Source organism: Jatropha curcas, chromosome 7 (genome assembly GCF_041381405.1).
Source record: "Jatropha curcas cultivar XTBG-Jc1 chromosome 7, XTBG_Jcur_1.0, whole genome shotgun sequence".
In the NCBI taxonomy this organism is placed as follows: Eukaryota; Viridiplantae; Streptophyta; class Magnoliopsida; order Malpighiales; family Euphorbiaceae; genus Jatropha; species Jatropha curcas.
The window spans coordinates 690,397-716,880 of NC_143157.1; the positions used below are offsets into that span (position 1 = coordinate 690,397).

Genomic DNA, 26,484 nt, shown 5'->3' on the forward strand with positions numbered 1-26,484 from the left:
TAAATTAAAATGGACAATAGAAATTTCATCGTAAATGTATACATATAATTTTTAATAATAATTTCATATAAACCGTTTTCTCTTATGATTTATCAAAATTTTCCTAATTAGAGTAATAGAAACTAGAAGAGAAAAAAATATCAATGTTGAAAAGAAATTGTATAAGAATTATTGAAATTACAAAGAAAAAAAATGATCTTACCAAACCTTAAAGAGCTCTCTCTATTTATAGTATAGTAATATGCAATTAATGACAATTCAATATATTATCATTATAACTAATAAATTAAACTATATATTGCAATTTTAAGACAAATAAATATTGAAACGTTTGGTATTCATTATTAATAAAACTATTAATAAATATTTTCACCATTAACCTTCTCTATCATTCTTTTAAATATAAAATTTTTATTTTCATTCATAATATTAAATGATAACAATAATTGATTATAATGATATCCAATGTCAATATTATAATAATGTTAATTTAAAAGATAAGTTATAATACATATTAATATGATAAGCGACATCAAAATTATGATAATTTTTAATTAAAAAATAGATTATAATATTATAATAATTTAATTATTTAATACATATTAATATGATAATTGAATGACAATTAAGACCAATATTATGTAATTTTCATTGAGAAAGATAGGTTACAACAATATAATAATTATAATTATTTACTAACATGTATTAATTATGATAATTAAATAATAATTAATATCAATATTTATATAATAATATAAGTAATAATTAAATTCTATTTGACACTGTTAAAATTTAAGAGTCATATGTGACATTATAATTCATTTAAAAAGTGTAATATGCCAACTTATTGGGAATTGCTTTATGTATATATACTTGTGTGTTTTTTTTTTTTTTTTGAGTATTGGTCGAGTCTAATCTATTGCTAGATTTTATATGTACTTATTACCAAACTATGTCTTTGTGTTCAAAACAGAGAAAGTATTAACTTGCTCATGAATAATGAATTGATAGTTGCTCATGAAACTGGCTTTGTTACAGAGCAATTTTACACTTTATTTGGGAGAAAAAAAAGGGAAGAAATAAAGAAGAAAAATAAAATTAAAAAATATTTTCCTTTCTCTTTGTTTTTTTTAGAGATGAAATATACATATTATTAAATCAAATTAAATTGGATTATATCATTGAGAAGTAAAGGGGAATAAATATGTCATTTTTTTATTAATTGGACTTTGATTAAAAAAATAAATAAATTTAAACATGCTATCCTATAATTTTACATGTGGCTCAATTACTGTCTCAATCTAGTAAGATTGATAAGTTAAGTTGGACATATTTTGATAAATAACATTATTGGTGGAGTATGTATTATTAACATGATGTAATGTGTATATGATAAATAAAGAAATATTATAACAAAAATAATAGCAATTTGGGGAATAGGGTTTCACATGAGTTGTGATGCCTGCTTAACTAATAAACTGTAATTAGTGACCAATTTGGTTGCAAGTCATTTTCTAGCAAGAATTAAAAACCAATCTCCCAAAATTCTTTACCTAATTAAATAAACTGATTGTTTTAAGACACAAATTCTTTAACTACTGAAACAAGAAATTACACTTATTTGCATTCTCCAAATTCACACATTAGACTGACATTTCTTTGCACAAATTTAGGTTAATTGTTTGAAAAATCTCCCACTCTCACTGAAGAGCAAGTGCTACTAACTTATCCACTTACTGAACTCTCATAGGAAAGTGAGTTTCACTTGCTAATGGTGAGAGTGGGTGTAGATGAATATCAGACACAGATGTAGCTGTTGTTTTTTTTATAACCACTCTGCTGTTTCTTTTCTTTTCTCATGTCTCACTTTCTCTTTCTTTTAATTAAAAAAAAAAAAAAAGAAAACTTTTTTACTTCACACTTCACAGTTCACACATTTGCAAGCATTAGGGTTTTATTTTTTACTTTACTTTTTCTCTCTCTTTGGAGCTGAGAAATTATCAAAGAAGATAGAACCAAGTCAATCAAACACCAGACAAACAAAACAAACCCTAAGCAGCTAATTTTTTGCACTTGTTCATCTTCTTCTTTAGCTCCATACAACCAACAGAAACCTAGCTTCCTCTATGTGAGGAGCTCAGTTATTTGGTTTCAGGTGTCATAACCCATTTCCAAAATATGCCCTTTATGCTCTAGTTTTAAACCCTAAATGAGCTATCTTTGCTAAATTCAGACCAAAATGTTATTGCCCATCAGGCGTACTTCACTTTTGTAGGTAAAATTTCGTTCTATCGTTCACTGCATTACTTTTTTTTTTTTTTTTTTTCTATCTGGGTTTCATTTTTTTGGTTAATTTTTCTTTTATGTATTTCAATATTGTGGAAGTGTTGTTGATTTTGATGTTTTATGTTTAAGTATTAAAAAAACAATTCCTGGTTTCCTTCATTTCTGTTCTTCATTTGGGATATTTTTGTTACATTCTTGAATCTTACAATTTTTTTTGCTCGTCTTACATTTTTTTATATATTACTATATATTCTAAAATTGATTTTTATTATGATGCATGTGGGTATTTAGGAGGTTAGAGAGAGCAGCCATGGAAGGAGATGAGCATAGTATTGTATTGGCCTGCGCAATTTCAGGGACCCTCTTCACAGTTTTGGGTTTAGCATCGTTTTGGATTCTATGGGCGGTGAATTGGAGACCTTGGAGGATTTATAGGTAATCCACTCTTGGCTTTTCTGCAAATTTTTAGATTAACTAGTTTTCATACTTTACAGTGTCACTGGAATTCATAGATTCAGTTTTTGGATTAATGGTATCTTTAATATTGTTGGTTTCATGATTTGGATTTGAGGTTTCATTACTGCATATTGCACATTGCCTTCAACTTTAATGTAGTCTAAAATATGATTTATTGGCTTTCCTTTATGGCTTAAATTTGTGATTAATTGAAAGTCACTGGTTTATATAAAAAATCGAAGAACATAATTTCTTTTAATTGAGAATAGGTGGCAGATCATTTTAGACAAAATTCCTTTTAAAAGTCAGTTTCCATCTAAAAAGCCTGTATCTTTGTCGATGTTTAATTATCAATTCAATGGATTTCTACAAATTCTACAACATTATGGAGCTGCTTTTGTTGTGCTTAGTGATTGTTTTGCATACAAGATGGTTGGGTTTGTAAAATGAATTGGCTTTTTATGTCCTCACACATGTTATGTGCATAACAAATGGTGAAATCTGAAATTGCATACAGTTAAGGTACAGTTACCATTTCTGTTTGCATTGTTTTACCAAACTTGAAAGTTGCAGCAAAATGGAATTTTAATTTTCTCTGCAACTCAGTAATACTTACCTGAATGGTATTCAAATTGTGTTTCCTGCTTCTTTCCGATGCTTGCTAATGTTTTTCTGGATACTAAATGAAGTTTTCTCATCTTCTGGTATAACCCTGAATGACAAGCATTTATATTATTGGGCTTCTTGATGCACATTGTCTTAAATTGGAACCAATAGTGGAAAGTTCAACATATTGTACCAACCGTGAAGCATGAAAACAAAAGTATGTTCCATAAGAATATTGATTAGCATATCCTGGAGAAATCTCATAAACCATCTATGATGGATAAAGGTATTCTTAGGGGGAGATTGATATGAAATCTTGGCCTTCATGTAATATTATTAACCATTTTGGGGTCTGTTGGGTGGAAAGTTTCCATGAAATGTTATTCAACTGATTGGTTGTTTGGTAAAAGTGTGTTTCTCACATATTCTAATGGCAAGAAACTTTAGTTGGAAGAGAGAAAGTTGTTATTAGTTCATGCGATGCGTGTAAAGTACACAGAGGGATGTCTGATCATTTACTGCTTTCTGCAAGATTGCAGGAGACTTGTGCTTGATTTCCACCTTGCTATTTTCTGTTCATGGTTATTGCTAGTGTTGATTGATATTTGACTTGTTGCAGAGGTTATGCATGAGTGAGTGAGTGGTTTGATGGAAGATGGTTCCCCTATAGTGTGGAATATTTGGAAAGAGTGGAAGTTTAGAACTTCTATGGGATTTTGGAATTCAGTGAATGAGTTTAGATGGGTTTTGAGAGGGACTAAATTATTTGCTGCCTGTTTTCTTCTTTTCTTGAGCTTTTTGGTTCTCTTCTAGGAGTTTCGTTGATGCTTTTGATTTCAGGGACGAGCCTCTCCGTCTATTTTCTTTCTTTCCCCCTTTGTTTTTGGTGCTCTTTCATATTTTTCTTGTGCTTGTGTTGTGCTTATCTAAAGCATTTGTTGTATGTGAAAAAAGAGGAAAATGGTTAATCGAATTTCGTGCATATGTAAAGGGCCTGAAAGAGATATGAGTTTGATCTGAAGCAGATGCATATAGTCACAAATTGAGACCAGATAATTTGCAATAGCATTTGTAGGGGAAGAGAAAATAAACAGAGAGCCCCCCGGGGTTCGAAGGGAGATAAAAGGATTGCTTGGATCTTAGGACTGCTTTTAAATGAAAGATACCCTGAATTGTACTTTCAGTCTTTTCTATAATTTCCCTTTCGATGCACCGTTTAGTAATTTTGTAGCAGTAGCATGCATTTTCTAGACGGGTAGATGCTGGGAAATTTCTTACAGTAGTTGAAGAATCACGAGTTGTCAGTATATAGGCTTGTTCTCTCTGTTCCCCACGTGAAAGGTAACAAGATAATCTGGAATGAGACTTGCAATTGTTATGAAGTTAACTCATCCTTTTCTTTATCTTTGGTTATTTTGCACTTTATTTATTTCATATTCCAACATACTTCTAATGTTGTTATTGAAAATGAGGTCTAATTATATTTTTGTGTAATAAGACTGAGGTTGTTTCTAGCTGCCTAGTGCAACTTCATATGTGTTGTATGAACCTGTAATTGGTTTTGATCTTTTCATCCTTGGTGCTTTTCTCCTTTCAGCTGGATCTTTGCTAGAAAATGGCCATATATTTTACAAGGACCTCAGCTGGGTGTACTGTGTCGTTTTCTATCTCTATTGGCATGGACGATTGTTGTATCTCCAATTCTTGTTCTTATCATGTGGGGCTCCTGGTTGATTGTAATATTGGGTCGAGATATAATTGGTTTGGCTGTAATAATGGCTGGTACTGCTCTTCTATTAGCATTCTATTCAATCATGCTTTGGTCGAGAACGCAATGGCAAAGTTCAAGTATGTATTTCCTTGACCTCATTGTCATTAATGATTTGTGTTATTTTCCCCCAGAAAGATGCAAACTTTTTTCTTTACAATTCTTTTTTGGGAATTTTTTTTAATGTATCATTCATGTCGTTTTGGAACTTGCTAAGATAATATGGTCCAGCTGCCTGATCGACTTTTTACTTCTTCTCTACATTGTGTTGAGGTTTTCATTTCAGTACTAATATTCCCTATCACATACATGTACAAGTTTTGAAGTAGGCATGTCTAAAGTGAACATGGCACATGGAAATGAAACAAATGAGCAGTTGACATTGCCTTAATCACGCTTGTGTCATAATTGTGCTGATGTGATTTTGACATGAGATAATCGTGGCTAATCATGGATAGAATCATTTTATGAAGTTTGGATGCATATTACATGGTTAACTTTATATATATAGAGAGAGTTACAAATTGAAGTTTTAAAAATATCAAGGAAAATTTTGCAAATTCTAGAAATAAAAATTATGGCAATCAAGTGTATAGATATGCTAGAGTCTTATGGCTTATGTTCATTTTATCTCATGACAATAACCTGGAATTCATTGTGAAGTGACTTGAAAGTTGCCATTGGTTGAGCCTAAGAGTTGGACAATGAGCAGAATGGCAACTAACCAAGCTGCTTATGTAGGTTTTGACTGTTGAGTGTTGAAACAGTATAGTGCTGAACCTTTCAGTCTATGTTGCAATAAAGTTGTAACATAAGAAACAGAAAATATGAATGTGAAAAAGTTCCCAAGGCATATGGTGTGGAGAATGAACAAGAAGTTGCAAAAGAAGCAACAGACCTAAAAGTGGGCAATGGAAAGATGTAAAAGTGTGCTAACGGCAAAGGAGGAGCATTTAGTAGTATTATAAGCTACCTTTTGTTTGGATGTGCACAATTGTAATACAAATATGAGATTGATGATGAAAATATATTAGTGCTGATTAAAAAATTTTGTATGTGCTTGTACATGTGACTTTGCTGTTCTCTATTCTAAGAACAGCCTTAGAATATAATGAATGAGATTTTTTGTTATTAGATGGCTTAAGTATATGGTGCTGTCTTCAACTTGTTAAACGAAGTGTTGTGTATCATTATGGATTTATTTTTATTGTTTTTCAGATTTGAAAATTTAAGTAGAACAGTGAGATTAGCTGCTGGTTCAGTAAAAGTTGATATGAGGAGGTCTATTCAAGACTTAATATTTTTTACCTTAGCAGAAGTACTAAAAAACTAATTCTGATTGAGAAATTGAATGAGGTATGAGAACAAAGCATGAAGAACCAACCCTGGAAATTGCATGGTCTAGTAAGGTACTTCCTATGCCAAGGAGGGAAAAAGTTCATTCTTGACTAAGAGTGTAAAATTTCTCAAGAAATAACTGTTAAACTTAAATCTCAAACCCAATCCTAAAACTGTTGATCTACTCTTTAAAACCTGAATACTTTCTCTTCTACCGTTTGTACTGTTTGAGTTAAAGCCTGACAAAATTCAGTCATCACCCACTGTTTCAGTGATTTACTTTCTGCGTTATAAATATGGAATCATCTCATATTTAATTTCCCATTACATGTTAAACAAGAATTTGATAGACCCTGGCACGTGGCATTAGAACTTCAATAATGTGTTAACAATATTGTTTTGTAAAGCTTTTTTCTTCTGAAAGCTGCTTTATATATTATTGTTGCCTTAATGTCACTTTTGTTGCCAGAAATAGAAGTCTGACATTGCTTTTTGGTTTTGAATACAATTTTTATTTGGTAATTTGGATTCTCTTTTCAATTGCATTGATTGTATGTTTGAGCTGCCCATTACTGAGCATCCATTTCAATACATTCTAATGGGCTTATATGTCATGAAGAAGGTGTGTTCAGAGTGGCAAAGCGCACATTGTTATAATTATTGATATTATCATAAGCAGAATTTCATTTTATTTTATGTTTCTTGTTTATTTGAAACTTGACATGCTGTCCTTCGATTAATTGAATTTAGCTTCTATCAGTGTATAATTTGACTTTTCACATTATTGGGATACATTTTCCTCTGGTTTCTCCTAGGTTCTCAGTATTGCACTGATTTTCTTCATTTGATACCTAACAGGGGTGGTTGCTGTTCTTCTCTTTCTGGTTGTTGCTCTACTTTGTGCATATGAACTCTGTGCTGTGTATGTTACAGCTGGTAAAAATGCATCAGAGCGTTATTCACCCTCTGGTTTCTTTTTTGGTGTTTCGGCAATTGCTTTGGCAATCAACATGCTCTTTATTTGTCGAATGGTCTTTAATGGTAAGATTTTCTGTATTTGTCACAGTAACTGCCTGTATTGCTTCCCTTGTTACAGATATGTAATCACATTCTGATAATACTATTTCATGATTTCCAAGTATGTAATCAGTTGTATTTATTTCTCTCAGTTTTTTGATATAATTAATGCTTTTGCCTTTGTTATTGATACCTACAGGGAATGGCTTAGATGTGGATGAGTATGTGCGCAGGGCATATAAATTTGCTTATAGTGATTGTATAGAAATGGGTCCCATGGCTTCTTTACCTGAACCGCCTGCTCCCAATGAATTGTATCCTCGGCAATCTAGCAGGTAAGCCTTGTTGATAATGTGTTGTGGGCATGACCAAAGTGCGCACACTCTTTCTGTTGATTATTGGTTTCTAATTCTTCTTCTACTTCTTGGTTTATGATAATCATACTAGTGGATGTGTCTAAATGTAGATGATTGCTTTAAGGGCCTGTTTAGCATTGAGTTTGAAACTGCTTTTTGGAAAAACATCATTTTAGATGCTATTGAGAAAAGCAGCTTTGAAGTGCGGTTTAACTACTTTGAAGCCTTCATGATCAGGACATGTGAAATTCGCCTTAACCAATTTTAATGACCTCTAATCAAATTCTGGAACATTTTGCTTTTTATCAACAAAAACTCAAACAGACTCTAAGTCTGTCAAAAATCTTCTAGATTTAACATTATTTAATACTTTTGCTCAGTTACATGATATGTTAGGTGTTCTGCTTCTGAATGGATTATTTCTTTTTTTCTGTTTTTCAGTTCTCCACAGTCTGCTAATTGTGCTTTATATTTATAGGGCTTCACATCTTGGCCTCCTCTACCTTGGCTCACTTGTGGTTCTTCTTGTCTACTCCATTTTATATGGTTTAACAGCAAAAGAATCACGTTGGCTTGGAGCCATTACATCAGCTGCTGTTATCATCCTTGGTATCTCACTTACAGCTGCATTTACACATATTTTTCTATTTGCATTGCTTTCATGCCAATTACATAGGTTTCCTCGGATATTAATTAGTTCATTTAATGCTATTTAGATTGGAACATGGGGGCATGCTTGTATGGGTTTCAGCTTCTTCAAAGTCGTATTGTAGCACTCTTTGTTGCCGGCACAACCAGGGTGTTTCTCATTTGCTTTGGCGTGCATTACTGGTTTGTGTAGACTTTTGTTAAGCATAACTGTAGCTTACCTGTTTTGGTTGCTATTAAATGTCATTGTTGCTATCCTTTTTCTTTTTATTCAGGTACTTGGGGCACTGTATTAGTTATGCGGTTGTCGCATCTGTGCTTTTAGGTGCTGCTGTTTCTCGCCATTTTTCGGTGACAAACCCGTTGGCTGCTAGAAGAGATGCCTTACAGAGCACCGTTATTCGCCTAAGAGAGGGATTTCGCAGAAAGGAACAGAACACTTCATCTAGCTCTTCAGAAGGCTGTGGCTCAAGTTTAAAACGTAGTAGTAGTGTTGAAGCAGGTAACCTTGGTAATATTGTTGAATCTGGTAGCCAGGGTATGGCACAATGCACAGTTGATGCTAACAACTGGAACAATGCTGTTCTATGTCGAACTGTGAGTTCCCATGAGGGGATAAATAGTGATAAAAGCATAGACAGTGGAAGGCCAAGTTTAGTACTTCGTAGCAGTTCCTGTCGTTCAGTGGTCCAAGAACCAGAAGCTGGGACATCTGGGGATAAACATTTTGATCATAATAACTCCCTAATGGTTTGCTCTAGCAGTGGTCTCGATAGTCAAGGATGTGAGTCCAGCGTATCTACATCTGCTAATCAACAACTTTTAGATTTAAATCTTGCTCTTGCACTTCAAGACAGGCTGAATGATCCCAGGATTACATCTATACTTAAGAAGAAGGCCAGGCAAGGTGATAGAGAACTAACTAGTTTATTGCAGGACAAAGGATTGGATCCAAATTTTGCTATGATGTTGAAGGAGAAAAATTTAGATCCAACAATCCTGGCTTTACTCCAGAGGAGTAGTTTGGATGCAGATAGAGATCATCGGGACAATACTGACATCACAATTGTTGACTCAAATAGTGTTGACAATATTATGCCTAACCAAATTTCTCTTTCAGAAGAACTAAGACTTCATGGGCTCGAAAAGTGGCTTCAGTTGTCTAGATTTGTGCTGCATCACATTGCAGGTACCCCAGAGCGAGCGTGGGTTCTATTTAGTTTCATCTTCATCCTTGAAACGATTATTGTTGCGATATTTCGTCCCAAGACAATAAAAATAGTGAATGCTACACACCAGCAGGTGAATACAGATTCTATCTCGTTCTCTAAATTTATGCCCATATTAGATTTCCTCATTTTGGAGTAAGGGACACATTTGTTTAGCTCAAGTAAATAAAGCTTATGGAAACTTTTGACACATTGAAATGTTTTTGCAGTTTGAGTTTGGCTTTGCAGTGTTGCTATTATCTCCTGTTGTCTGCTCAATTATGGCATTTCTTCGATCGCTTCAAGCGGAAGAAATGGCCATGACATCAAAACCTCGCAAGGTAGTGCATTGTTTATTGCAAATTTTAACTTCAGAAATGGGTGAATTTGAATGATGTTATAGTTTTGGGTTTACTTGAAATGCCATTGGCACACTTCAGATATTATGTTTAGAAGTGATTTTACTATTTCAAACTACCAGGCATCATTACCTTCTGGTGTTATGTTAGGATTCAATGTTGCCAGATGTTCTAAACTTGTAAAATGTGTTGGAAGCTAGATGTGGATGTTAAAATGATAAATCTGACACTGCATTGTCTCCCTGCTTCCTTTCTTTTTCTTATATTTTAAATGTTGAACTTAACAAGTTCAAACTTTATGGGAAAAACCATTATGATGTATTGCACCTACTTGAAATTGCTGAACCACGGGCATTGGGAATTTAAGGACTTAGAATATGGGATTCTCTGGTGATCTGTAAAGGAAAGTGGTTAATTTCTCTTCATCGTGGAAGATTTTTTAGCCTTTTTTTTGTTCATTTTATTTTATTTATTTTGGTTTTGTGTATGAGTATGGTGGGGGTACTCTGTCCCAATTTGCTTGTTCTCCTTAGAGAAAAATGTATTTGTGTTGTACCTATCTGCTCTCCTCCATTTGACTTTCTTTATGTAATTTTGTTTTCCCATTTTGTGAATTCATGGAATTTTTAATGGAACTATTAGTTGTCTCACCTCTTCCAAAATTTCTTTGTTTTTCAGTATGGTTTTATCGCCTGGTTGCTCAGCACGTGTGTAGGGTTGCTGCTTTCCTTTTTGGGGTATGATACACTTTTGTACATATACACTTGAACTCGGTATATCTTTTATTTTATATCAAGAAATCAAATGCATTTTATATTCACTGTTGTCATTTTATACTTTTCTTTTGGGGAACTTTCTTACATTGGATATGCATATTGTGCTTCATGAAGCATACTCTGGTGTGTACTAACTGTTACACATTCAATTGAAAACTTGACCATGTGTACCATGCTTGCTTTCTGCGCAGAGTATTAGTATGTGATTTTCCCTATGATTGGTATTGAATTCTACAAATTCTTTCGTTCATATGCCTTTTAGTGGTTGTTAGTTTAGTGGTGCAAGCACTTTTCTTCCAAATCAATAATTTATGCACCTATTTGCTTTCCACCTTGGCGCCACATTATCGTGGGCACATTGCCACATACTCATGTGAAAATGAAAAGAAAGTGATTCAAAGTGACTTATATGAGCTCTTCATGCTCAAGTTTGGTTACATGACATTTGAAAGTGTATCGGGCAACTCATATCATTGCCAATATGGTGCGTCTCTTTGTAAAATTCTCTTTTTCCTCTAAATGAGACATTATTAAATACGTATGTCATTTATGTTATCAAACAATGGCAAATTACTATTTTAGTCCTTGTATTTTTCTTATAAAATCCAATGAAATGTTGATTTTACCCTCAAAGGGTGCTGCAAATTTTGTTCTAGCTACCATTACCATATCAACCCTTTCTATTCATCAACATAAATGAGTTTCTGCAATTTTTCTTTTTTTGTTGGTTTTTCACTCTTGTCATATCTGTCTCTCCATTTGTTCTCTGTTACCTCCCAAACCTTGTCAAAATAATATTCTTAATTTGAGAGAAAAAAACACAATAAAATAAATAAATGATCTCCCAGAATACTCTAGGCAGACAGTTCATTACAATTGTTAATAGAAAAATATTGTAGTTGTATCTCTTGTATATCATCAATCGATTACATAGGTCTATATATAAGGAATTCCTACGCTACCTAGCTGTTTAGGAATACAAATCATAAACTAATTAGGAATATGTGTACTATACTGATTTTCCTTAATACTCCCCCTCAAGTTGGAGCATGGATGTTACTCATGCTCAACTTGTTACAAACTACTACTTTCAGCAAAACACAATACCATACTCAGCAACTGTACCCACTTCATTATAGCAATAAAGAATCCCAAACCAAATAGTAGTAGCAGAATCAAGACAACACACTTAGGTTGTCGAAACAAATCTCACTGAACCAGAAAACAACTCACAGGGCTGTTTCAAGCTTCCATAATCAATGCCTCAAAGAGGAAGCCCCGTAGCGCAGATATTCAGAAACGCAGCAAAGGAAACTCTGGCAAACGGAGCGCACCACTGAAGGCCAAGAACACAATGCAACTCACTGGGGTTGCACTGCACTCGACAAAGGAGAAGGTTCAAAAGCAGAATACCCATAACTGCAGCAAAGGTGCAGTACCAAACCCTAATGCAATAGGGAATCACTAGAAAATCACCGAAAATTACCTAAAACAATTGTCACAACAAAGGAAAAAATAGGTTTCCTCAGCAAATTAAAGCAACAACAGTAGCAGAAGACTGCCCGACACAGCTGCAACAGAATCGCAGCAAACAAACCTATTGAATAAGCCCAAGAATGACGATGCAACTCACTGGGTTGCACGTCTCTCTTCAAGTCAACACCAGAGAGAGGAACCGGAGTGAAAAAGACCACTGAACATGCGCTAGCACATGAACCAGAGCAGGAAGAAAGAGATACCCAAAATCAAATAGCCTTTCAACGCAAACAGGAGAAAAAAGTAACTTGAAACGCCACATTGACAAAACTGAGAACGTCCCTATCAAAACTTCGCTGGATCGGAAAAACAACCTGAGTAGAGTGGAAACGAAACCAGAGGACTATTTCCGATCGCCGAAAACAGCTGGATGCGCCGCCACGCGCCGGCCCGTGTTACTGTCGCAGAAAACAGAATCGGTGCGTGAGGCCCACGTGCAGGGAATCCGGTGGCCGGATTTGGAGGGAACGCCGTTTGGCAGCTGGAGAACATCCCGAGGTCGGTGGTGAGACAAAATACTAACCCTAGAAAGGCTTCCTAGGGTGGCAATGGCTTCTCGCAAGGGAATTTTTGGGAAATCTCTTTCTTTTTTTTTTTTGTTTTTTTTTTTTTAATGGAAGGCTCCGATACCATGTTAATAGAAAAATATTGTAGTTATATTTCTTGTATATCATCAATCGATTACATAGGTAAGGAATTCCTACGCTACCTAGCTATTTAGGAATACAAATCATAAACTAATTAGGAATACGTGTACTATGTTGATTTTCCTTAATAACAATTAATAGCAACAATCTATAAATTAACTAGACTAGTTTTTGAAAAACCTTGTTTAAAAAAAAATAAAAATTCAAACAATGCATTTGATCCTAAGTCTTAAATCTATCAAGTTGTTAATAATCAAAACTCATATTATTTCTATGACTAAATCAAAACATTTTGCACAAAGAAAAACCACATCATCAGATGCCATAGGATTACAAATGTAGTTTGAAATGTTAACAATATTGCTTTTTTGTTCATTTGCTTCACACATATCTTGGCTTGATTTGCAACATTGTACGGCTTTATTACGGTCATGTGGTGACCATGAAGCAAAAGAACTAGAAGGAAGAGGAGAAAGATCAAGTTTCTAAATCTGCGGTTCACAGCTGAATCTATGGTGACCTTGGATGGCCAGAGCTCCAATCTCCTTTGCTTTGAAGCTTGTGACTTTACTCAGCTACTGGAGCAGGCGCCTCAGTTTCACCAATAACTCCATAGCAAATTCCACCCATAACTTTCACCTTTCCAATTTGAAAACCAATTAACAGTTACCAAAACTCAAGGGATAAATCTTCAAATCCCAATTATATTTCAAGTAGATTTATTGTCCAAAACAGAAAACTCATTTCAGGATCCATAAATATCAACATTGATCTTGCGCGAAATAAGTATGTGGTCTTATTGCAAGGACATCAATTAGAGAGGGAATGATAATTTAGTATTGAAATGTTAGCTTTATTCATATTTTTGGTGTTTTTAGATTGAATTTCTTTTGACTTGCAGAAAAATGGCTTAAACCTTAATAGGATTTAAAATCTGGATGGAGTTAAAATAGAGGAATTACTAATTTGTTTTTTTTCCCCCTTGGATTTCTTAACCAGTATTGCTGCACTAGGGTATGAGATTAATCTTGTTTCGAGGTTCGTGGCTGCCCTTCCCATAAAGAGAATACTAAATTAATTTTTAAAAATGAAGGTCTTGACTAGTGTATTTCATTATAATAAACAAACTACATAATAATTAACCCATTAAAAGAGTCAACCTGAAGGATTGCATATGTAAAATGTTGTTGAAGACACAATAAGAATGCTTTAGATTGTGTAAAAAATGGTATTCATTTGAGATTGTTATAATATCACTTATTGGCTTGGTGAAGTCTTGGTCTGTTGAAAATTTTTGATAATCTTAGATATTTTAGAATGAATAATGCTTTATCTACACTCCGTATGTTTTCTATGATTGGAATTTTACATTTGTGCGACCGATAAGTTTATTATGCAAACTTTTTTTTCTTTTTTTTCTTTTTTCTGTCTACCATGATAAGTATATGAATCGTATCCTTTTCAATATGGGGGACTTATTCCGTCTTGCTAATTATGTGGAAGTGCACTAATTTGCTTCGTCATCCATTAATTTACGTGCTTGTTCTGCAGCAAATCGTCAGTTCTCTTGGGATTATCCTTAACTGTGCCGCTCATGGTGGCATGTCTTTCTGTCGCAATTCCTATTTGGATTCATAATGGTTACCAGTTTTGGGTTCCTCGAGTACAATCTACAGGTCCTGCTGGAAATCATCGCCCTTCTGGAACAAAGGAGGTTTGTTTCTTCCTTTCTTTCCCCTTTACCACCTTTCTCCTTTATGTTTATGTAATGTTTAAAGAACTTATAAGATCCATCAAGGTGGAAGTCTATGGTGATACCTGGCATTTCTCACTTTTTAGTCATTTATTTTTATGATTATGCGCTTTCATTGTCTGTGGTGGATGCTTTCTGACATTAATCCTTTGTTTGATCTAATTATATTTTTCTCACTGTCAGGGCATTGTTCTGGTAATTTGTATGATAGTATTTACTGGATCTGTATTGGCTCTGGGTGCAATAGTGTCTGCGAAGCCTTTAGATGAGTTAGAATACAAGGGATGGGCTAGTGACCCAAGAAGTTTTAGCTCTCCTTATGCATCATCAGTGTACCTTGGTTGGGCGATGGCATCTGCAATTGCCTTAGTGGTTACCGGTGTGCTGCCAATTGTTTCGTGGTTTGCCACATATCGGTTTTCCCTATCTTCTGCTGTATGTACTGGTATATTTGCAGGTAATTTATCTGTTGCTGGGTCTTGACTTGTGATTATACTTGAAAATTTTAATGTTTGCAATTGAGGTATCATTTTTGCTTATAAGTTGTGTGGAATAAACATGTGTCATTTTGCTTGCTGTTGCTGTTTGGCAGTTGTTCTTGTGGCATTTTGTGGTGCATCCTATTTGGAAGTTGTCAAATCTAGGGATGACCAGGTTCCAACAAAGGCTGATTTTCTAGCTGCCTTGCTTCCTCTTGTGTGCATTCCGGCATTGCTGTCACTTTGCTCTGGATTGCTTAAGTGGTGAGAGTAAATTTTATTTCATTAATTAAAGTTAGTCCAAATGTATGACTGAAATTTTTTCATTAATGTATGGCTGAAATTTTTTCATACATCTTCAGATGTTAAGACTTCACATTGTAGTGGATGCTTGTCCAGCTTTTGATCTGATGTTAGAAATTCTTTGCAGGAAAGATGATGGTTGGAAACTCTCTCGAGGTGTATATATATTTGTTACAATTGGTCTTCTTCTTCTGCTTGGTGCAATCTCTGCTGTTATTGTTGTAATTCAGCCATGGGCTGTAAGTTACTTTTATTTTGTTCTCCTTGAATTATCACACCCTTTAGCTTATTAGGCCTTGCTAACTGGACTTTTCCATCATTGCTGCAGAAAGGAGTAGCATTCCTTTTAGTTCTTCTCCTGATCGTGCTGGCGATTGGTGTTATCCACCACTGGGCTTCAAACAATTTCTATTTGACCAGGATGCAGATGCTTTTTGTTTGTTTCCTTGCTTTTCTTTTGGGCTTGGCGGCATTTGTTGTTGGATGGTCACAAGGTGACGACAACAATTTCATAAGCTAACTTGTATAACTTGCTTGATCCATTAATCTTGGATTGGCCTCAGTCAGAGCTTCAAGCTACAAATACATCTCCTTTTACTGCTAATAAGGTTATTCTCATTACTTTTCTTTATCAGGTAAAGCATTTGTTGGAGCATCTGTTGGTTACTTTTCATTTTTGTTCCTTCTCGCTGGACGAGCTTTGACAGTAAGTTAGATTGCATTTGCTTCATTGAAGTTAGATCCTTTTGATAGGGTTTCTTCTCTTTTTGTTCTTAAACTGGTGTTAGAAATGAACCTTTTCTGGTGTGTATGTGTATGTGCTTGCATCTCCTGTAGGTCCTCCTCTCACCACCAATTGTAGTTTATTCTCCTCGAGTACTGCCTGTATATGTATATGATGCTCATGCAGATTGTGGCAAGAATGTCAGGTTTGCTTTTCTATTCTGTTTCTTCATTTCCTCTCATTTCTTCGTTGTTTCTATATTTTTCCATATCAATTTTTATTATCTTTTGATTTATGATATTGACAAAGATGCTTCATTTGTTGTTCACGTCTAATGTAATCCCCCTGAACAGCGTTGCATTTCTTGTGCTTTATGGGGTTGCTTTGGCAACTGAGGGCTGGGGTGTCGTTGCTAGTTTGATAATTTATCCACCATTTGCTGGTGCTGCTGTATCTGCAATTACACTTGTTGTAGCTTTTGGGTTTGCTGTTTCTCGTCCATGTTTGACTCTTGAGGTTAGTAAGCTTTTTTTATTTTATTTATTTATTTATTTATGATTTTTCAATTATCATGCTGCTTTATTATGTTGAATACCTATAAAAAATTTCTACTTGTGCTGGTTTTAGATGAGGTTTTTGTGTTGCCTAACATCTTTTAACAGAATGTCATCTGTTTAAGTTGCTGACATCTGCTTTAATCTCCAGACCATGGAAGATGCAGTTCACTTTCTCAGTAAGGACACCATTGTTCAAGCGATAGCACGATCTGCCACTAAGGTGGGTGTTTGATTTGGCTTCAATCTATATGTTTGTAAGACATTTCCTTTGTGATGGTCTTAATATAATATATGTTGTACTAGAATTCTAGGCATTGTGAACTGTCATACTCATATTATATTTTTCTCTGCATAGTCTCTGATTCTGTAATATGTCAATTATTCTGATGTTTATTTTGTTGTTTTTTTCTGTTTTGCTTTTTAGATACTCCAACAATACCATTATGTCTTGTGCTTTTATTGAAGAAAGACAAATGTGTTAGAACTTGCCTGAGGAGCCCTGGGGAGTAGCTTCATGGGCCTTGTCAGGAGCCACACCCATGGGCTTGAAAATGCATTAACTTAAAACCTTAAGGCAATGGGTCTGTAGGCCCTTCTTACCTATATGTCCCTCACTTGGCCCATCCCACCTACACTTGTGTACTTTCTGTTCCAGTAATATTGGATGCTTGCCTATGGCCGGTGTAGGTGTTCTGGGGGTCAAAAGAAAGCATACTTAGGATTCTTAGAATTTTGTAACCCTAAACAAAATAGAACGGAGTAAAGGTGTCTATAACATTAACACAACTAAATTGAGACTGAGGATTAGTTGAGTGTATCTTTATGTCTATATTACTATTTAATATTTATCCAAATATTATGGATATCTGTATATGCATGCTCCATTGAAGAAACCTTTTTGAGTCTTGCTTTCATTTTCTCTATCTTCAATTAATTCCTGCTGGAATGACCTTATCTTAATCTCTACTGGAAAATTTGTGGATAATTGATTCAGACAAGCACATTGTGGTTATGTTTCTTTCAATCTTTTCTACCTATTATTTGATTTGCTTCAGTCATGGTATGACTTATAAGAGAGTTATTTATGGGGAAAAGTCATTTGTACAGAGAATGAAAACAAAGGATGCAAAAATAGGCTTGGTCTTGATGACTTGATAACATATCTAATTGATACTAGCAACTTACTGCAAATCCCTAACTGCTTTGTGAAGGTCATGGATATTGTTTAGGGGAAAAAAAGTATTATGTTGAATGTTGCACTATGAACTTGGCCACTAATGGAAGAAGTTTAATCACGATGTCACTATGTGCTTTTGTATTCTGTATTGTCAATAGTGTTGAGGATATTAACACTTAAATTATAGCTATATCCATGTTTTGATCAGCATTTGCTGTAAAAGATAATACATACCCTCATAGATATATCCTCCCACCTCCCTGTGGTTCTGTTTCTAATCATTTTGAAATTTAACTAGAGGTTGAAATCTTTTATTTTTATAGAATTGGTTTATTATTGTTTCTCGTGTATAATGTGGAAGGTATTATCTTCATCATGCAGACAAGAAATGCTTTATCTGGAACTTATTCAGCGCCACAGAGATCTGCTAGTTCAACAGCTCTTTTGGTTGGAGACCCTACTGCTGCACGGGATAAGGCAGGAAACCTTGTGCTTCCTAGAGATGATGTGATGAAATTGAGAGATCGTCTGAGAAATGAGGAACTAATTGTAGGATCATTCTTCTGTAGAATGAGATACAGGACATTTTGCCGTGAATCAGCCAGTGATTTTGATCACAGAAGGGAAATGTGTGCGCATGCACGAATTTTGGCTTTGGAAGAGGCAATTGACACTGAATGGGTATACATGTGGGATCGTTTTGGTGGTTATTTATTACTACTGCTTGGGTTGACTGCTAAAGCAGAACGAGTGCAGGTACATGAGGATGTGTCTGCTAATTTCTTTCCATGCATATATGTATGCTTTATAGTTCCAATAACAATGTGATTGTACTCTTGATGGATTAGGATGAGGTACGCTTGAGGCTTTTCCTTGATAGCATAGGGTTCTCAGACCTAAGTGCCAAGAAAATTAAGAAATGGTTGCCAGAGGACCGCAGACAATTTGAAATTATTCAAGAAAGGTAGCCACTTTGTTGTATATTTTTGCTCTTTTTTTTTTTTTTTTTTAAGTTCAACATTCAAGTCTTTTCCCTTTGTGTCTAAATTTCCGTTGTGATGAACTACTTTGTAGCTATTTGAGAGAAAAGGAAATGGAAGAAGAACTCTTAATGCAAAGACGTGAAGAGGAGGGCAGAGGAAAAGAAAGAAGGAAGGCTCTTCTAGAGAAGGAAGAACGAAAATGGAAGGAGATTGAAGCTTCTCTGATTTCCTCTATTCCTAATGCTGGTAGCAGGGAGGCAGCTGCTATGGCAGCTGCAGTGCGTGCTGTAGGAGGTGATTCTGTTCTCAGTGATTCCTTTGCACGAGAAAGGGTTTCAAGCATTGCACGTCGGATACGCTTGGCTCAATTAGCTCGTCGAGCTCTTCAGGTTGGTTTTTCATATTTTAGTTATTTTAGTTCTTATGAGAATATTGCCAGCTGTTTCTGCAGAATGACAGTGACAATATGTTTTCTGTATATGGCTTCTCCTGAGTTCTTTTTTTGGTGCTCCTTTATGGTGTCATCATACAAATGCTAGTACCAGCATTTCCTACCATATCCCCTGTGTGTTCTAGGCTGACTAAATGATGGAAGACTATAGAATATGTCCATGACCATCAGCTTCTACAGGATTGTTGTAGGAAGAAATTTTTGGATACTGAATTCTGAAACTAGAACTGGTACCAGAAAACCTCGAACTTACAAACAACATATGCAGCAGAAGCTGTTATAAAAATCCTACTCAAGTTATTAGCAAACTTATCACCAAATCAGTGGCAAGTCAAAGGTCCTCAGTAGGTTCATTTGAATGAGCTGATGTAATTTCTGGATAAAAAAAACTAACAGATTAAGGGTAGGAATTTCTATTTACTTAGTAATAGTTTATGATACTTGACAGTTGACAATTTTAAGTAGTAAGTCCAGCAACCCATTATCAAGGATATGAGGGCATTTGGGGGTTGTTCTCGGTGGAGGCTGAAATGGATCTTTTAATTGCCTAGCAGAAATTGAGATTAAACAAAAAAGAGAAAAACATGAACAAATGAGAACAGAGAAAAACATTAACATATAAGAACAGATTGTCAACTTTTTCATAATGCTTTTGCTAGTAATTTCTGACCAGATTTTTTAGGCATCACAGTAAAGGTTGCATCAGACACACAACTGGTATGGCATCTCACTGCACTTAAAGAACTGAAACTTCACTAATTTCATCTGGAGGCTAAATTTTTCTTCAAGAAAATTTGTGGCCCTTCATGTAAAATAGGTGAGGCTGTGCCCTTGGATTGTTGCGTCCAGACTGTTGAGCAGTCAACTATGCCCCTAATAATAATAACAAGGTGATCCAGTGCACGAAGCATCCCTCATGTGTGGGCAAGCAACTATGCCCTATTACTAATACTAAGACAATGATTACGAAGTGGGTTGAATTCAAAATTTAATGAGCCCTATTGTACTACTAAGAAAAAATTCTTGTTAATCTAAACCTGAATGATCAAACTTCTGTATGTATTTGAACTTTTATGTCGCTTTTTCTTGATCCATTGTGAATCTGCATGAAAGTCTGCCTTCAACTAGCTCTTTTGTATTTATCTGTATCTATATCTTATTAGGATGTTTTACCTGGTCCCTTTGCTGCATTATTTTTCTTTGCTTAATTAAAATATTATAATGTTCTTTCCTAATTGTGCCTCTTCATTTGACTTGTTTTGTTCCTGATCTATTATAGAGATAAATGAACTGTGTAGACTGCATGAATTTTATTGTGAATCTATTAAATGTTATTGGCAGACAGAAATTGCTGGTGCCATATGTATCCTTGACGATGAACCAACAACAAGTGGGAGACACTGTGGTGAGATGGATCCTAGTGTATGTCAAACCCGAAAGGTCAGCTTTTCAATTTCAGTGATGATCCAACCTGAGTCTGGGCCAGTGTGCCTTTTAGGCACTGAATTTCAGAAAAAGGTTTGCTGGGAAATTCTGGTGGCTGGTGCTGAGCAAGGTATTGAGGCTGGGCAAGTTGGGCTTCGCTTGATTACTAAAGGCGATAGGCAGACCACTGTCGCAAAGGAGTGGAGTATCAGTGCAACAAGTATTGCAGATGGAAGGTTTGTAAATTTTTGTTGGCAATTACATCATTTAAGGGTTGTATTTTTTCCTTAGTGCCTTCACATACTGTCATTTACTGCTTTCTTTTGTAGTATTTTCATCTTTGAATAGTGATTGGGACTGCTTACAAATTGATTATTTCATTTTGTTATTGATAACCTATGCCTTTTCTATCTCAAGATATTGTCTTATTGGATTTTTATGATTATTTTGCAGGTGGCACATTGTGACAATGACAATTGATGCAGATTTGGGCGAGGCAACTTGCTACCTGGATGGTGGGTTTGACGGCTTTCAGACTGGTTTACCCTTGTCTGTCAGCAATACCATTTGGGAACAAGGGACAGAAGTTTGGGTTGGCTTTAGACCACCTACAGATGTAGATGCATTTGGAAGGTCAGATAGTGAAGGAGCTGAGTCTAAAATGCATATCATGGATGTATTTTTATGGGGAAGGTGCTTAACTGAAGATGAGATTGCTTCTCTTTACACTGCTATTGGCTCAACAGAGCATGGTATGATTGACTTTCCTGAAGACAATTGGCAATGGGCAGATTCACCCCCCAGAGTATGTGCATGCTTGTTTTTAATACAGTATAAAAAGTATATAGTGTTGAACATGACGACTAATTGTTGCTTCATGCATTTCTATTAGGTTGATGAGTGGGATAGTGATCCTGCAGATGTAGATTTATATGACAGGGATGATGTAGATTGGGATGGTCAGTATTCAAGTGGGAGGAAAAGGAGGTCAGATCGTGAAGTAGTGGTAGAGATGGATTCTTTTGCCAGGAGGTTCAGGAAACCTAGGGTCGAAACACAAGAAGAAATCAATCAGCGAATGCTCTCAGTCGAATTGGCAGTCAAAGAAGCCCTGTCTGCTAGGGGAGAAATGCGTTTTACTGACCAGGAGTTCCCTCCAAATGATCAATCATTATATGTAGATCCAGAAAATCCTCCTTTAAAGTTACAGGTAAGTTTTGTTGACTTGTAAATTGCCCCTAACTGCTGTGTTTTCTTTGTTTTCATAACTTAATCCTCGATTTCTAACCTAGGTTGTCTCTGAGTGGAAGAGGCCTGCTGAAATAGTTAAGGAAAACCACTTGGATTGTTGCCCATGCTTGTTTTCTGGATCTGCAAATCCCTCTGATGTTTGTCAGGTTGGATTGCCTTTGGCTGCATGACATGCAATGCTTTATCATCAGTCTCATGTATCATTCCATTGTTGAGATTTTGAAGTGGTTTATTTTAATGGCTCAAATTTCCTAAAAGGTGATCAATTGTTTATGGAATAGGGTCGATTAGGTGATTGTTGGTTTTTAAGTGCTGTTGCTGTTCTGACGGAGGTATCACGAATATCAGAAGTGATTATCACTCCAGAATACAATGAGGAGGGAATCTATACTGTTCGCTTCTGCATTCAGGTAATTTATGCATAATTTCTCAGCGATTTATGCAGCTGAAACTGTCCCAAGATTTTACATCGTTGATGAGTACATCAAATTTGCGCTAGGAAAATCCTCACTCGTGTGGTCAATTTGTAATTAGCAGCTAGTTTCCAATAGAATATTTTATTTGGATAAAGAACTTAATGACCAAAAACAATTCTGAATTTTCATGCGTTTTAATATTTTACCCATCCTTCTGATTTTATCAATTAGGTAGATAGACCTGTTGTTCTTTTACAATTTTAGCCACCAGTGCCTCTCTCTTTAAATTAAATATCAATGAACCCACATTACAGCTAATAGACGGTTTATTTTTATTTTTCTGTCTTCATTTTATTTGGTTTCTCTATTAAAGGCACGCCTCAGGTGCACCTTACTCAGGTGATTGCCTCTGGATAGTGGCGCATGCCTTTCTAATTTTTTTTTTTTTTCCAGAATAAGGCACCTAAGGCTCTCTTTAAATATAAAATTGTCCAGCTAGCACCTATTTGCATAAAATAAATAAATAAAAGAAATAGAATGCAACACAAAAACCAGTGGTGTGCTCTATGATCCAGCCACCACTCCATCTAGCCACCTACTGTAATCCAACCTCTAGCCAACAGCCATTCAGATGTCTCTCTCAATTTCTCTTTCTATATTTCCTACTTTCTTTGTTTCTTCTTTTTTTTCTTTTCCCCATGTTCTTTATTCCACTCCCATCTATTTAAACTCTAATACCTTAAATGCATGTCTTTATGCTGCTGATTTTGTTTTGATTTGTGTGTGTTCTTTTCCATGTTTTTCTTTTTTTGTTTTCCTGATATCTTAAAATATTATTTTCAGTTTAAGATAATTCTCAGATTTTATGTTTTTCTTTTAATTTTTTTTTTTTTTTTAATTTTGCACCTCACCTTGGTAAAGTGAGTGCCTTTGCCGAGAGGCTAGTGTCTAGACTCTGGCAGTCCTTTGCGTTTTAGCGCGCCTTGCATCTTTAATTATTAGAGTTTCTCGTCTTTTCACTTTCACCATTAATCCAGTCGTACTTCGAAGCACCATTTATAAAAAAAAAAAAAGTCATGACTCCAGTGTTAATTTGGACGAAGTTGTGAGCAGCTGTTAAAATTGTAAAAGAAAAATAATGGGTTCTTGCCATTGTAGAGACAGATGGTTATAAATATTAGACTTTGAACTCCTGGATAACTTTTTGTGAATAAAAGAATGTTTGCTCCTTTGCATGTATATGAGCCTCCCTTTTTTCAAATATGGTTAGCATTTCCTTGGTATAGTTCAATAAGAATTTGATCAGGAAAAAAAAAAAAAAAAAAAAAAAAGAAAATTGAAATGATAGCTAGCAGACATATTGATACTATACTATTATGGTTTTGTGGTCTTGTTATAGGTAAGTTTACATTGCTTGCAATTCCATGCCTTTCCGGTTTCGTATAATTTTGGAGTTCATAATTCCAATTTTTTTTCTGGTCTCTTTGTAGGGTGAATGGGTTCCAGTTGTTGTAGATGATTGGATCCCATGTGAATCACCAGGTAAACCTGCATTCGCTACCAGCAGGAAAGGTAATGAACTCTGGGTGTCTATATTGGAGAAAGCATATGCCAAATTGCATGGCTCTTATGAGGCATTGGAAGGTGGGCTTGTCCAAGATGCTCTTGTGGACCTTACTGGAGGTGCAGGTGAGGAGATTGACATGAGGAGTGCACAAGCCCAGATTGATCTTGCCAGTGGTAGGCTATGGTCTCAGTTGCTGCGCTTTAAACAAGAGGGTTTCCTACTTGGAGCTGGTAGTCCATCAGGCTCTGATGTGCATATCTCTTCAAGCGGCATTGTGCAAGGCCATGCTTACTCTATATTGCAGGTAGAGTTGCATTTTTTACCTGACTATACATTCATATACTAGCTAAAGAAATCAGTGGAACTGAACTCTTGAATAATACTGTTCAGGTTAGAGAGGTAGATGGACATAAGGTTGTTCAAATTCGCAATCCATGGGCTAATGAAGTTGAGTGGAATGGTCCTTGGTCCGATTCATCACCTGAATGGACCGATAGAATGAAACACAAATTGAAGCATGTTCCACAGGTTCTAACTGTGCCTCTACATTATTCTAATTTCTTTCATTCTTTTTCTTCTCTGAAGATGAGGTTTCTTCAATGTGAGCCTGATATCCTCTTCTCAACAGTCAAAAGATGGCATCTTCTGGATGTCTTGGCAAGACTTTCAGATCCACTTCCGATCAATATATGTATGTCGTGTCTACCCCCCAGAGATGCGGTATTCTGTGCATGGCCAGTGGCGAGGCTATAGTGCTGGTGGGTGCCAAGATTATGCTTCTTGGAATCAAAATCCACAGTTTCGATTGAGGGGCACTGGTTCAGATGCATCATTACCAATTCATGTCTTTATTACCTTAACTCAGGTATGCTTGAGTTCTGCATCTTAGGAATATTATTATGCCTTCAACGGTCTTTTTTTTTTTTAATGGAGTTCGTAGATTTAGATTACTAACTTTCTTTGTATAGGGGGTGAGTTTCTCTAGAACAGCAGCTGGTTTCAGAAATTATCAGTCTAGTCATGATTCAATGATGTTCTACATTGGGATGAGAATACTTAAGACTCGTGGTCGCCGTGCTTCTTACAATATTTACCTACATGAATCAGTTGGTGGGACAGATTATGTCAATTCTCGAGAGATTTCGTGTGAAATGGTTCTAGATCCTGATCCAAAAGGTTACACAATTGTGCCAACAACTATACACCCTGGAGAAGAAGCACCATTTGTTCTGTCTGTTTTCACCAAAGCATCAATTACCTTGGAAGCTCTATAATATTCAGTAATGGCTTTTTTTTTTTTTCAATTGTCCTTTGGGCTGAGAGCACATCTGCAAGATTTCGAGGGGCTTGGGATCATGGATCATGCACCACATAAAGACAGGTTTTAATCAGCCACAACACGAATCATTGTACCAAATGGGAAGGTGATATTTTCAGGTTTCTCTCTCTTCCCCCTCTCTGTTCTCTTTCTTAATAGACATAAATTTATCTCTTTACTTATCAATCTCTAAATTTTCAGTAAGTTTCAGTTATACATGGATGTATAATTACACCTCATTCAGTTCATTCTTTGTTATATGACCTTAAACTGACTATCTAGAATTCTAGATTAATCACTCAAATATCACCTTAATATTTTCATTGCGAAAACCAGTGTTTAACAGGAATTGAATTAGTGTTTGGACCCTTTTTCTCTTTTTATAGAAGGGAAATGTGCTATACATATGGTTTACTTCCATCCTGCAAAAGCTGTGGAATATTGTATATTCTTCAGTATAAACCTTAAAGTTTTCATTTGATCCTAGTTCCCTGGTTAGATTCACTGGCATTGATACCTATGATGATCATGGTTTTATGTGGGCATATGTTAGCTATTTGGAGTGATTTGGAGTTATTGGTATTGGCAGGCTGCCAGGTTGTGGTTCTCAGCTGTCAGGATGGACTGTAAGTATGTCACTGGAATGATGCAATTATGAACTTAATTTCTGTGTGAATGCAACTGGCTAGATGTGAAGACTGATCTTATCGAACAGTGTAAATTCTGGAGGCTCCCTCAGATTTGGATGATTTGTGTCCATCGGGGTGGAAAAGTTGTACATTTGTAGGTATTGTAATTGTAAGAAATATAGGTCTGACCATGTAAATGAAAGGGAAAAGGAAGAAAGTTGAAAAGCAATAGGAAAAATAATTACTAACACTAATTCAAGGTGAATATCGAAAAGCATTGTAGCTGGAGAAGTTTCAGCTGCAGTTTTGTTGTGCTTTGTAACCCAAACCATCCGTCATTTGTACAAATATTCCTTTTTGCAATATAATTACCTTTCCTTTTTTGATTTGGTAATCTCAGCTTCTGTACTTTGATTGTTTCTATGTTAATGCTGATGGATCTTTAGATCT

At 35.4% G+C, this 26,484-nt stretch overlaps 1 protein-coding gene across 2 annotated transcripts; it reads left to right on the forward strand.

Annotated features, from left to right (window-relative positions):
- The first annotated feature begins 1,935 nt into the window (after positions 1-1,935).
- On the forward strand, positions 1,936-26,428 carry DEK1 (calpain-type cysteine protease family). 2 transcript variants are annotated; one of them, XM_089723759.1, is made up of 32 exons: positions 1,936-2,275; positions 2,578-2,721; positions 4,946-5,196; positions 7,313-7,495; positions 7,671-7,806; positions 8,306-8,436; positions 8,544-8,658; positions 8,751-9,777; positions 9,914-10,024; positions 10,721-10,779; positions 14,553-14,715; positions 14,938-15,211; positions 15,347-15,497; positions 15,664-15,775; positions 15,865-16,030; positions 16,172-16,242; positions 16,374-16,465; positions 16,614-16,776; positions 16,966-17,037; positions 18,376-18,750; positions 18,843-18,958; positions 19,069-19,366; positions 20,770-21,089; positions 21,307-21,658; positions 21,746-22,063; positions 22,146-22,250; positions 22,386-22,514; positions 24,011-24,391; positions 24,478-24,615; positions 24,716-24,952; positions 25,056-25,524; positions 25,995-26,428. In XM_089723759.1, exons 2-31 carry the CDS (start codon positions 2,597-2,599, stop codon positions 25,359-25,361), a joined length of 6,477 nt encoding a protein of 2,158 aa, XP_089579885.1. In that variant the 5' UTR covers positions 1,936-2,275; positions 2,578-2,596; the 3' UTR covers positions 25,362-25,524; positions 25,995-26,428. The 2 variants fall into 2 exon arrangements, with proteins under 2 accessions (XP_089579885.1, XP_089579886.1); XM_089723760.1 differs by having other exon boundaries at positions 25,056-25,511.
- Positions 26,429-26,484: the final 56 nt, after the last annotated feature.

Coding starts and splice junctions, on each gene's coding strand:
- DEK1 (XM_089723759.1), top strand. CDS start 2,597: ATGGAAGGAGATGAGCATAGTATTGTATTGGCCTGCGCAATTTCAGGG. Junction 16,777..16,965: donor GTCCATGTTTGACTCTTGAG/GTTAGTAAGCTT, acceptor TTTAATCTCCAG/ACCATGGAAGATGCAGTTCA. Junction 17,038..18,375: donor TAGCACGATCTGCCACTAAG/GTGGGTGTTTGA, acceptor TTCATCATGCAG/ACAAGAAATGCTTTATCTGG.